Source organism: Pseudopipra pipra, chromosome 7 (genome assembly GCF_036250125.1).
Source record: "Pseudopipra pipra isolate bDixPip1 chromosome 7, bDixPip1.hap1, whole genome shotgun sequence".
Classification (NCBI taxonomy): Eukaryota; Metazoa; Chordata; class Aves; order Passeriformes; family Pipridae; genus Pseudopipra; species Pseudopipra pipra.
The window spans coordinates 11,343,013-11,362,011 of NC_087555.1; the positions used below are offsets into that span (position 1 = coordinate 11,343,013).

At 41.8% G+C, this 18,999-nt stretch overlaps 1 protein-coding gene across 6 annotated transcripts in view; it reads right to left on the reverse strand.

The window, feature by feature from the left end:
• Nucleotides 1-490: 490 nt before the first annotated feature.
• Nucleotides 491-18,999, reverse strand: part of SATB2 (SATB homeobox 2) — a 133,944-nt gene continuing 115,435 nt past the window's right edge. For all 6 annotated transcript variants that reach the window (XM_064661988.1, XM_064661990.1, XM_064661986.1 and 3 more), the window contains one exon: nucleotides 491-3,624. In XM_064661988.1, coding sequence (XP_064518058.1) covers nucleotides 3,169-3,624 — 456 coding nt within the window. In that variant the 3' untranslated portion in view covers nucleotides 491-3,168. The remainder of the gene's footprint in view (nucleotides 3,625-18,999) is intronic.

The window sequence follows — 18,999 nt, forward strand, 5'->3', positions numbered from 1 at the left end:
TCAATCCTTCCGGCATTCCTCTACACACTCAGTAGGATGCCCTGCTATAAATATAATAAAGCCTTTTATTATGTCCATTAACCATGGACATGTGTGCTCCAAAAGTTTCCTGACACGCAGTCATTTGTGGCTTTTTAATTATAAACAGAAAAAAAATCTACGAGCAAAAGAAGACAGCAGACTGGAAGTGGATCTTTGTGTGTGTGTTTTGAGTATATTCTCCTAAGGGCTGATGGCACCCACACCCTCCTCCTGATCCCATCAGAGACTCCCTATGTGTGCACATACATGTACACAGAAAGCCAGTAACACAACAGATCAGTCCTGGGGGGTACAGATTTGTCAGCTGTGCTGACCCCAGGGGCCTTATGCAGGTTTTCAAACCCCAATAACACCGGTCAACTCTTATTTCAACAGGCAAACACGCCCCCTCCATTTTGCAGATCTTGCTCCGCTTGAACTCGGCAGAAAAGAAAAAAGGCCCAGTAAATTACTTGACAAATTAAGTCATATTTATTGAATGCGTTTTATTTCAACAACCAAAAAATTCTAACAGCCTAACAATGCACATAAGTTAAAAATTAATTATCACTTAGTGATAACGAAGATAAAGTTGATTTACATGGAAAAAAGAACATTTACAATATGTTAATCCTTATTCACATTGTTGATACCGCAATAAAACACAATTTGTTTTTTTTATTTTTTATTTCACAAAAAAGGCGGAAAATTGTGCTTTGTTAAGAGGCACTACAAGAAAATTTTCTTTCTCCAAATAGATATTATATGATGGATATTGAATAAATAGACATATATGCATTGTAATTCGCAAAGTTCTGGCAAGACCACAGGCTAAAATGCCCACAGATTCACTTAGAACCACTGCAAAATTGGCAGTGAAATTAAAAATAAAAAGGCAAGACTCAGCATTGAAAAAATACCTAATAAAATTTTTGGTTGAAGTGTAAAAGATACCAAATGTTGATGCCATCATCAGATGAACAACCTTACTTAGCTTGGCAAAATTCAGTTTCCTTTCAAATGTATGGAGTGATTTCAGCTACAGGTTAAGAAGACAGTTTTGAAAGCGTAGCTCTGAGAGAAACATAAAGCAGCAACCACTGAAATTCTGATTAAAGCTGCAGCATACTACAGAACTAAAGGATGAAGAGCAAAAGGGGCATTAAGTAAGCAACCCACCATAATTTGCAAAGGTATATGAAATTTATGCAGAGATACTCATGTTTCAAACATTAGCTCTGAAAAAATCTCATAAAAACTCCAGAGGTTACTGAGCAGCTAGAATTAGCTTGTATTGCAACGTCTTCTCCCTGTATATTGTCTGTTCTGAGTAAATATCTACACGTAGAGGTTTGTTTTTCGTTTTTAACTCCTACCTTTTATACCTTTCAAATATATAAATAGTATTAACAGTTATATTACATTGCCTGGTGTAGTAAACAGAAAGTAACTTTCAAAGGTATATTGCATGAGGTCTTTGTCAAGGTTACGTGAAAAGCCCATGTGAAAAAAAAAAAAAGGAAGAAAAAAGCCAGAAGCCTCGTTTGTAGTGTTACGGCTGCAGTTTGAACAGGCGTCTGAAATCAATCCAGCTGCAAGGTGAGGTCTCCGTCTCGGAAATCATTGCACAGAAGTGAAAAGTAAATGCTACTTGGTGTCTCTTTCGACATGATGCCTCAGAGCGGGTGGATGCTATAGTAGATTGCAGCTTTAGTGCTCACGCCACTGGAGAGTCAGTCAGTGTTAGCTCTGCTTTATGTAACGTGGCTGCTACCGGGGCACTGCGGGACCCTTCGCCCGGGAGGTGGGCGGGGGGGTGTGCAGGGCCTGGCGGGAGGCTGGGAAGTGCCCGTGCCTCGGGAGGCTGGGAAGTGCCCGTGCCGTGGGGAGGTGGGACCTGCGGCTGAAAACACTTCATTTCACTGGCACAAAACACGCGACACAGAGGAAGCCCAGCTAAAACAGAAACACGGGGGAGGCTGGCGAGGAGGGCGAATGGGGTGTCAGCAACAGGGTGTCAGCACTGTAAACCCTCGGTCTGTCTGCAATTTACCTGGACAGGATTCTCGGGATTGTGGCATTTTGTGTCGCAATGTAACTTAACGTGTGTGTTTTTCACTTCAGTATAAACAAAAAGCATTGACAAGAAGGAAGCTTATAAATTTCAAGATCTGAAACAGAGAACAGGTAAATAAAATCCGCTGTAAAATGTGGTTGATAGTATGAATTCCATACATGAAATCTCAACACATTTATCTCTTTTCTCTTTCTATAAAGACTTCGTTAATGGACAAGTCTTCTATGCACTGAATTTCAGTTTCAGCTATTCTGAATCCCATGAAAACTCATCTGTTCACTACAGAAAGGACTATCTGGAGAGTGGAACATGCTGTATCCTTTTAAGTGTGCATTGTGTTCAAAGTACTTTTAACTTACTAGTTTTCTCTTTAAGGTGCCCTGATTTGTTTTTCCATTTTCTCTCTTTTTTTTCCTCTTTTCTTTTTTTGGCAGTGTTGATTTATGTCTTTAAATACCTCAAAAATTACCCATCAAGTTGCCAGATAGGAAGCCATATAATAATGAAAAAAAAAATCAGGGATAAACATAGAAAATAAATAGGAATTCAAAAATAGTCACCACACCCTGAGAGCAGGCGGCAGTTTATCAAAAAGCCAAAGCAACTCATTGTGAAGTGGTTTTAATACATAAACAAGTCTCATCTTTAAAGAACTCATTTCACAGTCTATACTTTTAGGTTGTAAAGTTCCGTCCCATGCAATTTTAATATATATATATTTTATGTAAATATATATATACACACACAAAGTTGTAAATTTTCCTTCATTAATTTCATAGGACTTTTTCTTCCCATTTACTTGCTAGATGTCCCTTTCATAAGTGCAAGATTGATGAAGGCATAATCCTATGTGACTACAACAATTGCTTCAGTCAAATGTAGGAAGTGTAACACTCGAGTGTCTGTGTCAAGGCAATGTCTGATCGGGCAATGCTGAATTCATTCGGTTTGCACATGGATCATGCGCAACGGAAACAAACAAACAAAAGGTAAAAAGAGAAAAAAAAAATCAAAAATAAAACCAGAAAATCCTTGGATCAATGTATTGCTTTCTGCGCCCCTATCTCACATTATCTCTGGTCGATGTCTGCTGGAGCCGCCTTGCTTTTGTCGGGGTTCTCCTCCTCAGGCTCTACTTTGTACATTTCCTCAGAGCCTTCCTCACTGTCGTTCTCCTCTGACTCTGTCAGCAGCTCCTCATCCTTGTACTCTGCCACGTCAACCACTGTTCCCAAATGCTCTTTTAGCTTCCCGTGGTGCTTTACGTGGTAACGTTGGTTCTGGAAGAATTTGATGATGGTGTGTTTGGGGAGATCCAGCTGAGCAGAGAGGGTGTGGATGGCTTCCTGATCAGGGTAGAGACCCACGTCATGAATAAAGCTTTGAAGGATACCTAGAGCTTCCAAGGAGATCTTGGTGCGGGATCTTGGCTTTTTGGCACAACTGTCCTCGGCAGGTGGAGGAGGAGCCTCTTCTCTAGGTGGGGAATTCTCCTTTGCAGGCTGGGACTGCTGTCTGTGCAGCACCTATAAGATCAAACAGACACAGACTTCACGTACATGCTGACCCCCTTGGTGCTCGAGATAAGGACACTTGTACAGGCCTTTACACAGGGTCTATTTTGTTTTGGTGAGGAAAAGCACAATTAATATCCTTTCTCCACTGCCTTTCTACCTTTGAAGACAGCTGCACCGGTAACTATAGACTGAAAGGAGAAAGTGATATAAAAGGCAAAAGATATCAAATAAATATAAAGCCACAAAATAAATAAGAAATACAAAATGCAAGTAATAAAAAGAAATATAAAATATCCAAAATAAAAGTTAAGTCAAAAGGTGTTACAGTCTCATGGTCAGGATGACTGGCCAGTTGTCCCATCTCAGACAAGTCATTCTCCTGCTTTGTTCCTCTTCTCCCCCTCCTTGATTCCTCTTGTCTTTTTAGGCTAGAAACTCTCATCATTTCTTCAAAATGCCAAGTACCACAAAGGCCTAGACACACATGGGATTGTCAGGTGCTACTTTATCATGAATAATGACTTGGCATTAAAATCCATCACAGCTGCTTTATGGAAAAAAAAATAATGGAAGTGCAGAGATTTGTTAACATTTCCCATCTATGAAGAGTGACAGCATAGTAGCTTCACATAGGTGGCTTTAATGTGTCTCCTGAACAGATTTCTCTGTATTACATCTGTAGCAATTTCACCAGTTGAGGAGTTCTGAGTTCAAATAATTATAGCCCTCCATTCTGAGAAACCCTCTGGGCAAACATGCTTTGCAGTCTTATAACAGATTTTCACCAGCAGTATCTCCTTTTCGGCAAGTTTAAAGAAAGCATATGTAGCTCTTAATCTTCCTAACAGCCACTTAAAATGACTAAAAAGGTCCTTGTGCAGCCCTTATTCCAAGGAAAAAAAATACCTGCTCTGAATTGTGCAAAACACAGAGGAGTTCCACATGCTTTCTTTAAAACCAAATCTATACAAGAGAGATTAACGGAAAAAATCCCCTACAGGATTGAGGGCTGGATTTGCCCAGAGGTTTTTTCAGATGCGGGGAAATAATTATTAGAACTCAACACTCAGAGCTAACAAAATCAATATGGATAACTATTTTCTTCCACAAATAAGAGGGAATTCTGGCTCTTCAACCAAGAAGAAAATGTCTTTGCTGCAAAGTGTACCATCCAGAAAATCAACCCTACATTAAAGCTCTCTAAAGGGAAAAAATAAGGATAAACAATGGAAACATGCTGAGAACTTGCACTGAATTTTACACACGCACTGAGCCACCAGTAAAATGCTACACTAGTCAAGTTATTACTGCAAGAGGGAAGTCCGCTGTGGAATATCAGCCCGTTATGCAAATAAATAAAAAGGCTCAATGGCAAAGAGCCCCTGATTAATTTCCTTCATCAATGCTGGTGCCACAGTAATTTGTAACATCAGTGACCTCCAGGCATGGTTTCTGAAGAGCAGCTCACAGTCCCCAGCCACTGCCCACCGCACATGTGGCCAGGGAGCTGAGCCTGGAGGAGAGGCTGTGATAGCCTGGCCAGGGCACTGCCCTTCCCCTGCTGCACCTGGTGGCACTCGGCCAGCCCTGGGGGGCTGCAGCTCCACCGAGCACAGAGGCAGGACACAGCACCACATCCCTCATTGGTGCCTCAATGAGCAGCTAAGAGCAGGTGTCCCACTGGTGACAGGCAGGGCTTGCCACACTGCAGGCAAGAGCTGCTCGTGGGCAGAAACACTGCAAACCTGTTTCAGTGCCAATACATACATTTTCCTCCCAAGCACATAAATGCTCAGGGTGTCATAGAAATGGGGCTAACCAAGGAGCGGGGGAAAGGAGAGACTCAAATGGAAATGACAGATAATCTGGTTTATGTTTTATTACATCTCTTGTAATAAAAGAGCATAATGTTCCAATGCATGGAATCACTCAGCTGGCTCTTTGAGGATTTCTTTTTTGTCTATGGATTGTTTTCAAAGAGAAGGACTGATGTTCCCAAATAGAGAGGTTACAGACAAGGGTGGGATCCATACCTATGTCAGCAGGGAGCACTGAAAGCAGCGCAGCCAGGATTGCTGACACTAGCCAAGGACCCAGCCTCATAAATTTGTCACACAGACTCTACCTACTTATCTCCCCTGTAGTGCCTTCTGGCCCTGGCCTCTGATACTGTAAGACCCAGAGCAGCCAAAAATCAAAAGGATTTAGCACTACAAATAAACTGCCAGGGAACTTACAGACAGCGTCACACAAAAAGCTGCAAAGGAGCACTGCTAATCAGAAGCTGGATTCAAGTAGCAGTAACAGAGATAGAAACACATCCAGAAAGGGTGAGAATTACTCAGTTCGTTCTTGTTGGACTTGGAAGGGGGCTTTTTTCTCTTTTCAGTTGACAAATAGCATGAGAAACAATCCAGCTTGAAAAATGTTACAAGACTTCCAATCAAATATAATGATGAAAAAATCCAACAATACAGGATCAGCAGCAGTAAAATGTTTAATTTGAAGGAGATGAAGAGATGCCTACAGCATCTATAAAGCAATCAACCAAAGAGAGGGCTGAGAGCAGGAGGAAAAGAATTATTTCAATTAACCCTTCCTTTTCTGGAGTGACCTCTCTACCCTCTCCAGAAGAGAAAACACATAACCCAGGGGTTATCAGTGCAAAATATTAGAAAAAGGTTGGATTTTATTTCACTTACTGTTATCCTAAGTAATGAAAAAGCCTAAAGATGCTCGATGTTCTTGTAACAGATAAATCTCATTATTTTGCTAGTTTCTGGGGGCTTTGCTATGGATTGCCAGTGGCATTAACAAAGGATTTCAGCCACGCTACATTTTTCAGTGACACAAGTTTACCCATATACAGAGAGGTGGATAAATGCACAGAATTTCCTTCAGGTTTAGGCTGTGGTCAGTTTTGCAATTCCTTCTCACAATATGGACTATTTAACACAAAAGAGAATGCTTTTCTATGCAAACCAGATCAACTGCTGGGGCACACAGTACAATATGAAATCTAAATTACCTTTTTGTTAAATATTTGTTTTAAACTGCATTTGTAAAGCATGCTGAAAAATTTGGGTGATTTGCTTACTTCATGTCTGGCTCTGCACGTCACAGCCTCACTGAGGAAATGGACCATTTTTGGCAGTTCCAGATTTTCAGATCTTGGGTCATTATTAAGCTCTTAAACCCACAGGTAAAATTTCAACTGGCTTCACGCACTGCTGTGCAGACCCTGCTGTAACACTTTGGTGTTTGGGTTGGTGCTGCTCTGAAGAAGGAACCATCACTGATCTTTTGTGACAAAGTACAGGGTGCAGTGCATTTTCCAGTGCAGGTAAACCCCCAACAGTGGTCTGACCTACCACCATGTATATGCTGGGCTTCTGAGAGAAGGGACAAAAACAATGGCCATGCTCAGCTTTCCTTTTCCCAGGAAAGGAAATCCCCCATGCCCTTCCCCACCTTTCCCCAGCCACAAGTGGGGCAGCCTCCTCCTCCTCCACATCCACTACCATCTGGAGCTGACTTCCCTTCCCCATCTACTTTCAAATCAAATGTGAAGATACAGATTTCCTTCCATGCCCACAGGACTTATTTTTTCCATCCCTACAACAGATTTGATTTTTAAACTCTATAGGTGCGGCTGCCAACTCAGCATTTCAGAACAGAGCAGCTTTGGAAGATGCTGCTTCATGAAGGTTCATTCAGGTAGACTTTCACCTCACACACAAACCCATTTTTTTCTAACAAATTAACCTGTCCTGGTAAAAAACTTGTAAGAAAATGACTGTGATGGAAGTTGACTTTAAATGATAAAGTGACTGGTCTTAGATCGCACTGCACTGAAATATGATTTGAAGGCCACAATGAAAACCAGCTGGAAGCCATGTGTAAAATATAATAGTACATGCCTACAGGGAAGGAAGTGAGATATTGAATGATTAAATTTAGGAGAGTATATAATGTAGTGTATCATTACGGGAGTGATCAGGATTATTTGTAATAAGCTAAGGGTTTGTGGTCTATCTAAAATCCAAAGCCAAGAATTATTTGGGGGAAGAGATCGCTGAACTGTTTTACACGAATCCATTCCCCATGTCTCAAGGATGCTTCTGCAGGAGAAACCTGACTTCAGCGTTCCCACAGAAAAGAGAGGTGAGCAAACCCAAACTGAAAGATGAATGTCATGCAATTGCAGCCTGTGTCTGTACTGCATTTAATTTTGGCTGGATTCACTATGCCACTGATGTTTGTTTCCATTTCCACCCACTTTCTGGCTAGAACTAGACATGTAAAATTGGTGAGTTGCTAAGGGGAGCCAAGCAGGATATGCTTGAGCGGGGTACGCACACGCACTCGGGCAACAACAGCAGCAAGGCACCAGCTGGCAACACTCACTCCATGACAGGCCACCTTCCATTGCCTGAGCAGCCTTTGCAGCACATCGGAATCAGGAACTGCATTTCTATGGGAAAAACCCTCGCTCTTCTGTTTCGTAGTGTGGTTCTGCCCCTCCCTTTGCAGATAGGATTACTCATGTGAGCTCCTTTCTGCTAGGATTTGCTGAGATGAAGAGCTGCCCCCTTACTAAGAGAACCACCAAAAATGTCACACTCTTGAAACACTGCATTTGCAACAGAGACTGCCCTTGTTGAACAGCCACCACCTTCCTCTGTGCACAGAGTGAGCACCAACAGGTACCTCAAGTGGCATGTGTTGGCCAATATCAATTTTCATAACCCAAACCCACAAGGAGCAAAGTTGAATGGATTTGCCTTCTCTTTGCCAGAGGAAGTTTAAATAGGATGTTGGAAAAGATTTCTTCGCTGAAAGAGTTGTCAAGCACTGGAACAGGCTACCAAGGGAAGTGGTGGAGTCACCATCCCTGGAGGTATTTAAAAGATGTATAGATGTGGCACTTAGGGACCTGGTTTAGTGGTGGGCTCGGCAGTGCTGGGTTAATGGTTGGACTCGATCTTAAAGGTCTTTGCCAAGCGAAATGGTTCTATGAATCTATTCTGCATGGTGCGAAGGGGTCTTGCCTTTTAGCTTTCCTTCACGTTTACGCTGCTCTCATAGCCAGCCATAACACTGTATCACACCAAGGATTTTTATGCCAAAGATGGCAGATTTTTAGCCTGCTTAAGGAGCCCAAAATAAAAGCCAGAGAGAACATGCACATGTTACAAACGTAGGTCCAGTACCTGCACTTGGTACACCCAACACCAGTCCTCTATTACATCCCTTAAAGCATTCACAGCTAGTCAGCAGGAGTCGCCACCAATTTGACTCCACACAAAAACAAGTCACTACATACCTCATGTAAAGGAGCCTGTTGGAAAAGTTCATTCCCAAAAGATAGCTGAAGTCAAAGGGAGGGTGGAGGACAGGCCTAAACAAGGTGTTCAGCTGCACTTTACTGAGCAACATGTGACTTCTGCAAGCTGAGAGCCCACAGGCAGTGCCTAGCTATCATGTTAAGAGTTTACTTAAGAGATAAACTTCATCACCTTGCAACAAAATCTTATACCTAGAAGGAGGCACTGTCCTTCTTAGCAGATCTTACAGGAATAATCTGGAGAAGATAATCCATTCAAATAAACAGCCTTACACTCCTTAGCTATGGTCTCACTTTCTTCATATATAGAAATGTGCAAGAAGAGAACAGAGCAAGCTGCTGCCATAAACAGGCTTGCACCCTGACAGCCTCCCAGGCCAGGGCTCACAGGGGTAAGAACATTAATTAGACACAATCACTGTGCCAAGACTCTTTATAGGTTTTTAGGAATGTCTGTCCAAGAAACTGTAGCAGAAGTTACAATTTGCACCTGTGTTCATTTCTTTCCTATTCAAAATGTGGCTCTTAGACTACTCTTTTTTTTTTTCCCCTTGCAAAAATACATTCATTTGGGTAAACACTGCAGTACTAGTTGCAGTTCCAAAGGAAGTATTTTCTCTGGACTCATTCTCAGAGTGATTTCACACCTTGACACCATAAAGCTGTGTTAAAGACTGTGGTTTAGTTTCCTTGCTTTTCTTGGATTATACAGTATCCTAAGGTCAAAACTCAGGGAAATCTAAAACTGTTATTAAAAAAGAAAAAGTATCTATGAAGTGATGACAAATTGCAGACTACAGGTGTTAGATTACATTTTGACTCCAGGCAGGTTTAATATACTTTAGTTTCCTTTTACAATTGCCCTTAGCAGGTACTGTTATCGGTAAGGGATTTAAAAAAATATATGGTACTCAATAAAAGAAGACCGTGTCAAAAGAAATCAATATGAGCGTGCAAAATGGTAGGAAGTCTGACATGGATAAATATGTTCACTTTCATCTAACTTCAATCTGAGCTTCTTTTAATTTTGTAGCTCAAATGCTGGCGCACATCTTGTGCATTTTCCAATGCACCTTAGTAATTGCTTCACAAGAGTAAACACCCTTATTAGAGATAATTATAATATATGTCTGTGATATGATGTGCCCCGTCTTGTGCAAGCCAGACCAAACCAGCCAACCAGAACTGGTGGCTACAACAGCTTTTAAGCCAGCAGCCCTGGGTCCCATTCAGCTGCAAAGACAAAGCAGTCACACAGTAAAAAAATCCCCCAAATATTCAGGCCTTTCCTATCAGCCTTCATCTGCTCCTGACCACCACTGGAGCCAGAATATTGGATCAGACAAGCCATGTGTCCTAATCTCTCAGCTCTGAGGTACAAGTCACTCTCTGAGCCACACAAAAGGGGACTGAGAGAGAACTCTGAAGAGAGAAATGTGTCCCATGAGGAACCTGAAGTCAAAGGCAAGTTTGGTTTTGAGGCCGGAATGCACGCTGGTTGAAGTAATACATTTCAACATCTTTGGAGCACACTTGCCACATGCTTCCCTTTGCTTTACGGTGGTTGCCTTGCTTAAGGGCAGGAAACAGGCAGTGATCTGAAAGCATGGCAAGACACTGAACAAACACTCAACCTCTGAAATAGCAGCCCCATCCTCCAATTCTTCTCTAGGACGAAACTGTCAAAAATGGTCAAAAAGGTGACAAAAAAGACAACAAGAATTAAAAAAATCCAAAACAACCAAACAAAACCAACCAAACAAAAAAACCAAAATCAACAAAACTTTCAGCTGTACATTGCTTTTGCCATCTCATGCAAAGTGATAAGTATAAGCAAAACACAATTAATCTTCACTTGAAGGCAGGGGGAAGGTGTCTCTCCCCCTCCCTGGCACACACTGCTCCCATTAATGCTAACAGGAGCTTAGCATGCATCAAAGAGCAAATACACCACAAAACATTTTTAAGAGCTATCATCACTGAAGATAAAATATAAATTACAGCCTGATTACACTGCACTGCAAAGAGGCCACATGTGCAGCATAGCTCACAATGACAACTGGAGATGACCAGATAACTTTGGGACAGGTCTAAGGTTACTGTAAAACATCTGTGCAGTGGAATCTTTCCTTGTCTTTGCTTTCCTTTCAAGAAGCTGTGGCACTGCTGTCTGCACAGTTGTTTGAAGAATGTTTACAAATCAGCTTGACAAAGAGAAAAAAAATTTCTGCCATCACTTGACCACAATCATGATCTTATTCTTCAGTAATGCGTGGTTTATTTCCCTTTCCTGATCTCTGTTAATAGACAGCACGTGCCTACACAATAGCCACTATTTTGTCTGTATAATGTTAAAAAAATAAATCACAAAACTCTGACAATGCAGAACAGTGTCCCGGTGTTTCCTGGGGTAACTGCTCCCCCTCGAATGCTAACTCAACTCTTCCCACAAAAGCACAGGCACAACTTTCATTGCTGTGCAAGTGCCTGAGAACTAGCTGATTTTATGGGGCAGCATAAATGAGCTCATGCTGACGAGCATTCATGTATTAGCTCTGAATTTCCCATCTTGGGCTGGTTTAAGCCAGATCCTTAGGTTTACTGCAGAGTAACTGTGGCCAGCAGTGGGCATCTCTCGAATACCTGGCTGCAGCCTGAGAGGGTTGTCAACAACTAGTCTTCAGCCCACAGGTGGAGCTGGCACATACCTACTGTGTAAATACACAACAGGCCAGATTCATTCCGGCTTCTGCTGGCACAAACCAGGGTGCTGGTGACAGAGCAGCCGATGCAGTCAGGAAGTGTTGCACAATGTCGCTGCAGACTCTCTCCTGAAGGCATCGGTGATGGATGGCTCCATTGTCTGGGGATGGGGCACAGCCAGCACAGCTGGCACGGGGGCCAGTTTGCTGCATCCCTGGCAGGCAGGCAGGACTCTGCCACCCTTGAAGAAGCCAAGCAAGCCTCTCTTGCTTGTAACCTGTGGTGGCAAGGCAGCCTCCCCCACAAGGGAAAAAACGACAGCCTTATAAAGGTTCACGCTGCCCTTCTGCATGGTGATGCTAACTGCAGTCCCACTCAAGTGGGGCTTTCAGCATCTGTGTATGCACTGAGGGCCACAAACCTTCTAGTTAAAATTTACCTTCTTCAAAACAAGACCATGAGCTTTGTGGGCCTCTGACTTTTCTCTTCTGTGCTTTCTCTCACAGCCCTAGCAAGGCTCTCCAGGGTGCTATGGCATGCAGGCTCTGCTTAGCAGTTTCCAAATAGAGCCTGACCTTGGTTGAGGCTGGATGGAGGGTTTGTCGAAGATTTCAGGTCGATTCTGAGTTTCCCCATCCCAACTCTGTTATTCCTAATGAGGAGCTGGCAGAATGCCACAAGAACTAAGGAAGCAACAAAAGGCTTTTTTTATTTGCTTTTCTGCAGACAAAATACTTCTGGTATCCTCTACACTTTTTTGTTTAATTAACACTACACATGTTCTCTGTTTCTTTTGAAAATCAGAAGAGTATTTGTGGGCAGTGTGAGCAAGATCTTCCCTGACAAGCCCCAACCTAGAGGTCAAGCTCTAAACCCCTAACTATGGTGGCACAAATGGCGCCACTATAATCATGTTGTTTTCCCGTTACTCAGACCAGGAGTAGGCACTGCATTATTTCAGGAAGAATATGTTTGGATTAGACACTGGATTCTGGTGGGGGGTAATTATTTGTCCCATCAAACTGTTTTAGGTCCTTACAGTTGGCTATTTGGGGTTTCAGGAATACCCAACTGTACTGCTAATTTTTACAATGGAAGCAGTTAGAAGTCAGGAGAACCTGACTGTTATGGTTAGTGAAAATAGCAGATTTGTGCTGATAAAACACTACTCAGCATGTTTTATGGCTTTCAAGATGTAACCACCAATGCACTTAATAACAGGACTTGTGCAAACTATACTGTGTGAATCAAACACATAAAAGTATAAATATTCCCTTTTTTAGAAAGCAAGTCTTAAAAAGTGCATTATAATCAACTACCATGGTAAAAGCAAAATATCCAGCATTACCACACATGCAACTGGCATAATGTGCTTTATTATACCCTTAGCTAGAAGCTGGGTAAATAAAAATCAAATGACCAAAGTACAGTCTCCTGCACAGATTAGGTCACTGAAGACAAGATGCCGTAGAGAATTAGATCTGAAATCCTTCATCTTCCTGATTAAGCTCTAGAAAAGGTGGCCATGTCCAGAAGAGAGAGGACGAAGCTAGACCGGCATCTCACTTTCACGCTGTTGAGCTCCATGTCTCACTACTCTGATCTGTATCTATTTTACAGATTCTGGATACTGGAAGAAAATGGCTTTATGGAAAGTAAACAGCATGTGCAGTTTATACTCAGAGGTTTTTGTTCATTTTTAATAAAATGGTTTAATATACGGCTAGTGAGGCAGCATTAGGACAAAGCAGAAGATGACACTGTTATGGCCCTGGGATCCATCCCTGGCTTTGCTGCTGGCTGCTGTGGGGAGCTCTGTGGACTGCTCAGCCCATGGCTGGCTACACACACATAATTGCTGGAGAAAAGCTCACTCTTAACACTAGCCTGCAACTACTGTATGTCTGTGTGCAAGAAGCCTCAGGGTTTTGCTAGAAATGCAAAACACCATTCTTTGCTTCCGTAAGATTAGGATTGTGTGGCATTTTTCAGTCAAAAACGTCAACTGAGTGACATCAAAGTATTGCTTAAGTGAAGTCTATCTACTTTGCCAAGATGTTTGCCTGGGGTGGCAGGGGAGTGGTGGTGAATATTCTGACAAAGTTCAAGCAGTTGTTTAGGCATTTTTCATGAAACAGCATATTCTGGTTGCTTTTATTCAGAGCAACTTTTGCTCTTCAAATTCTTCCTGTTTTCCTTCAAAGCATTATGTTGCTTGTTGCTCTAAACTGCCACAAACCTTTATTTTTTTTTTAATTTGAGCTGCGAATAATAATTTAGAAAGGACCAACATATTTTTTCTTTCAGTATTTCAGAAATGTCAGCAACCCCTTAAACTCAGCTCCAGCATTTCTATAGCTCTAGGCTGTACCACCCAAGGAGCAGCAACTCATAGCCATCTCTCTACCCACCTACCTCCTTCACCGTTGTATTTACAAAGGGTTGTACTGATGGAAGCTCTGAAAGCATGAAATGTAATGTGGTTTATAAAACAAGATAGACGTGAATCTTTTCTATCTCAAAATCCAATAAAGCTTATGATTTTTATTGCATGTGGGAGTCCTTTGGTCAATGTAATACTGATTAGCAGCTTGGCCAGTAAGTCTGATAAAACCAGAAAGTACTTTCGAATATATTCTGGCCAGAGACATCTGGGAGTGAAGCATATGTGTTGCCGCTGATGGCCCCAGGCTTACATACATACCTTGGGATTTCTTCCTTGGTTCTGTTCTGTCTCGCCTGGTTTTGTTCTATTCCCTCCAGAAAGAACTACTCCAAGCCTCTCTTACCCTCAAATCTTCACAGAAAGGGGGCATCATCTTAAAGCTATTCCCCCTCATCTTTCCAGCATGCATGAAGCCAAAAAATTTACAACCTGATTGAGCCAGGGCTCTGGGTTGGACTTTAATGGATCCCAAACAGAGTAATGCAGCATTCTTACTCCTGATCTCATTTGAACAAGGAAACATCAGGAATAACATTACTCCAAGTCAGCAGTGCTTCCCTGGTGCTAATCAGGCCATTAAAAAGGCATAAGCAGTTTGTGTGATGCAAAGGGACAAAGAGAACCACAGAAATGAATCAAAACCAGGGAAAAATTAGAGATTAAAAGTAATAATACTCCTTTCAGCAAACCACAGTCTGAATGCATGATAAGTGGCTAAAAGACATAATCACTGCAAGATCTAGAGACAAAAAAATGTCTCCTGACTGCATGAAATGTAAATTAAACTCGCCCTGGTACAGAAGCATTTCCTTCACAGAGCAGTTACTCACTTACTGGGTTTGCCGTTGGGAAATCCAGAGTTGGTGCTGCAAATGAGAGCTGCAATAGCTCACCCTCCCTGATCTCACCTATGGAAAACACACATGCTCAAAGTCAACAGCTGGAGGGAAAGGAAGAGAAACCCAAATGCAGCACACTTGTTAGAAGAGATTTCCATGGAGGTTCCCTCCCCAGATAAGCAGATGGCTTTCAGTTAGTCAGGGTTAGGGACTGCCCATGTGGTTTCCTGCCTGCTTGCCTTTTTAGCTTATCTAGACCTCATCAAGATATTCAGTCCAAAAAAATTAGAATGGCTAAGTACAGGAATTAGGGAAACTAAATAGAAATGAGCCCTGGTCTGCCCTTGTGCAGAGGAGTAGGGGAATCTGTGCCTATGGGTGGGATGGAGGCAGCGGTGCCGACCCTTCTGCCAGGGCAGCCACGTGTGGCTGCGGCACATCACATCTGCAAAGGCTGGGTCAGGTCTCCTTAATGCCACGGTGCCTTCTCCAGGCACCAAAGCCATGCCTAACTCCATCCAAAACACCCTAGGCAACAGCCCATCTGCTTGGAAAATCTCCCCTGATGTCAGTTTACAACCCTGCCTGCTTTATCCGTGGTGCTGGTGCCCGCCAGCAGCCCAGCTCTGTGGCATATTCCCAGCCCCACTGGCAGCCCAGCGTACGGCTACAAGATTTGCAAAGCTCTGGGCAGACACTGGCTTCTGCAATGCTGTGCATGGGAGCAAAGCAAAAATCCACCAGGAACGTATGCACAAGCTGCCATATGGAAAGGGCATTCTCAAATTAAACCCTGAAACCCAGATGAGATCTGAGCGAAGGACAGTTTCACTTAAAGGAAATGTCTGAGGTCAACCAGCAATTAACTGAAAGGTTCTGATTGAATACGCTATTGACTGCGCTCACATCAGACAGCTTCCTGTTTATTATACCTTATGGGCTGTCTAGGTGCCAAGACATTAAGCTGTCAATAATCTATTAATACTAAACAGCTCCTCCCTCCTTACTCCCCCCATGCAAATACTCTTAGGCTAAGAAACTGCACTAAAAAGATGGAAATTTTTGAAGTGAGATGGAAATGAGCTTTTTAGGGTATTTCTTTGCTTGCTTCCAGCTGCAAGTACAGCAACATTCTTAAACAATATAACACGCAGCCTATAACTACATGGAAAAAATTGTGTTAAAAAAAAATCAGCCATGATTGAGACCATATCCTGAAATCTGGCTTTCTTTTCCAAGCCATCTTTAAACAGTCTAAGTTAAATTTAATTAACAATTTACAACAAGGAGAGAGAAGTTATTTAAAGAGAGGCCTACAGGTCCTTAACATTCAGTGTCTGGGAAACAGTTGTATATAAAAAAAAAGTTTTAATGAATTTAATAGAGAAAAGCACTTTAATTAAATGCTGTCAAAGAGGATTGTATTAATGACTGCACACAAAGGAATTTAAAGCAAGCCAAGTATATTTAGCAAATAGGAAGTAGGCTTTCAGAGGCTGCAACTATTTATGTTTCTGCCATTGCAATGCATCTAGGAGATCGCGTTGCCAATTGAAAGCAGTTATGTTATTAGATATGATTTTATTTATTATGGATTATTAAAATTTCAAATGCTGCAGGGAATACATTTATTTCACTTCTAAAATGAAAGAACAAAGATATTTCCTGCTTGTTCGGTAAGAGGAAAAATAGAAGAGGAAATAAATAATAAATAATAATAATAACTTAGCACTTAACTAGTGAAGCGCTGTCCAGACAGATCTTTTTATGGGGCTTGTTGAGTCCTGGAATTTTAGTGTGTCTCTTTCTTTCTGCTACAACTGGATGGATTCACAGTTGCTACCCAGTTTCCCTCAACAGAGCATGGAAAGAGGAGGCAGCTCTTACTCCTTGAGGATATAAGAGACTTCTGTGATACTCTGCATGTTTCAACTCTAAAAACCACGAAAATCTCACAAAAAGAAATCTTGGTTGCCAAGCCTTCTGCAAGCAAGATTGAGGACACACAGGTTTTCCAGATCTAACCATGAGACTTAGCCACAGAACTCTCTTAAAAGCCCAGAACAATTTTAGGTCTGCATTAAGCCTTTTTGCAGAATGTGCTTACCTTCTTCAATACCCATATGATAGGACTTGTGCCAGGAATGAAGGAGGCTCTTCACAACTCTCCCTGCTCACGTGCCTTGGATTCAAGTGTGGCACATTAAATGAGCATGGCCTAATAAGTGCATAATGTAGAGGTCCAAACCATAAATTTGAGAAAAAGCAACTAGAAAATTCAAGGGTGTCAACATTGTCTTGTACTATGATGGCACAAATAGCATAAAACTAAATTTAGCCCCAACTGGAAACCAAGGAATGTTTTTTGACACAAAGTTAATGAGATGGCTGGGTCTGTAATATCCAGGATGCGTTCTGTGATTTACCACATCCTTTTTGCCATATGCAACGCTAAGTGGTTAATAATGATTTTAGATGTTTCAAAGTTCTGAATGTTCCACCAGGGGCACCTTAGGTATGCTTGTATTCCTTGGTTTCTGAACACCAAGTCTTTTTTAAGTTAGGCACCACAATGGGAGTTAGTCCCAAATTATTGGGTTTAAAATGTTTTTGTTTGTACTGAAGATTTTCACCTTCTAATTTGAAACATGAAGAAATGAGTAGAAATGGGGAAAAAAAACATTGGAAAAGAGGCACAAGGGGATACCTACTTCCTTTCACAATGTGAGTAGCATTGTAAATGGCGAAGTTCAATTCTCTAAATACATTATCTGATTTTTGTTTAAGACTTTAATAAAAGTCATGTGTGATGTGTGTTGAGAATGTAGCCTTTGTTGTTCCACAGCTAGGGATCTTGCAAACAGCTTCGCTTTGTCTGTGCCAAGATATTTTGGAATATTCTTTGAAACACTGTAAGCATAGATGACTGTGAGAAAAAATATGTGCTACTGTACTTCTGGATACTTGATGCGTGAGAATAGTGCATACACACAAAAACACTTCCCCTTTCAATCTGCAGTGCCTGTAGAAGTCCATACAAACATGGAACAACATACTAATCCTGAAAAAAACCCCATATCCCCACACATGTTACAGTCTCTGAGTATTTCCAGCTATTCGGGGGGGGGGGGAAAGAAAAAATAGAAAAAAAAGGAAAAGAAAAGAAAAAATAAAAAAAGAGCAAAAAAGGAAACTGCACACCAAAGACTCTCCAAAGACTGGCTCTGGGCAAGGAGACTGACCATCTACATCCTGCTTTGTCATAGCCTAACTCCCAGCACTGCCCAGAAGCTGCACCATTTCCTTGGGGGACACTGTGCAACATGGGAGGAAGAACAGCACACTTGGTCTCATAGATCTTTAGGGGAAAAACAGTGCAATGTGCTCTGGTAGCACAATACACAATGGTTTTCCTCCCCATGTAATTTTTACAATTGTCTATCTGCAGAGAAAGGCCAGCTGCAATGATCCAGGACTCTGACTTTATCCTAAGATTTCTGTAAGGAGCCTGAGAATAAAATGCTGCATACAACCAATAGCCTATAAACATTTACACATCTCTAAAGCCTGATATTATAATTTATGAACAAGTGTGAGGGACACAGAGTATTTAGGGAGCATTAAAATGAAATTAAAAAGAGCAATATTTTTAACTGCAAAAATTCTCAAACATAAATGGAACTCATCTAGTGGTGTTTCAGTCTTCAAGGTTTGCCTGCTGCTGGCAAGCTTCAAAGGTTATGTGAATTTAAAGAGCTTTATTTAGTGATCTTGCTCTAGATGTTTGCTCATCCTCAACCTACTATGACTTCTTACAACACTGGCAGCTTAGCATTTACAACAGGGCCAGGGCTGTAAGAAATGTGGGCTAAATCTGGTCAAATTGTGTGTGAAAGGCAAAAGGGTGAGACAACAGGGGCCAGAGCTACAGTGATGTCATTTGCTAAAATGACAACTTGTCAGAGCAACACCAACACAAACCACCACCCTGCTGCTTATTGCCAAGTCTCCACGGGGCTAAATCTACACATTCAGATTTTAAGGGAAGT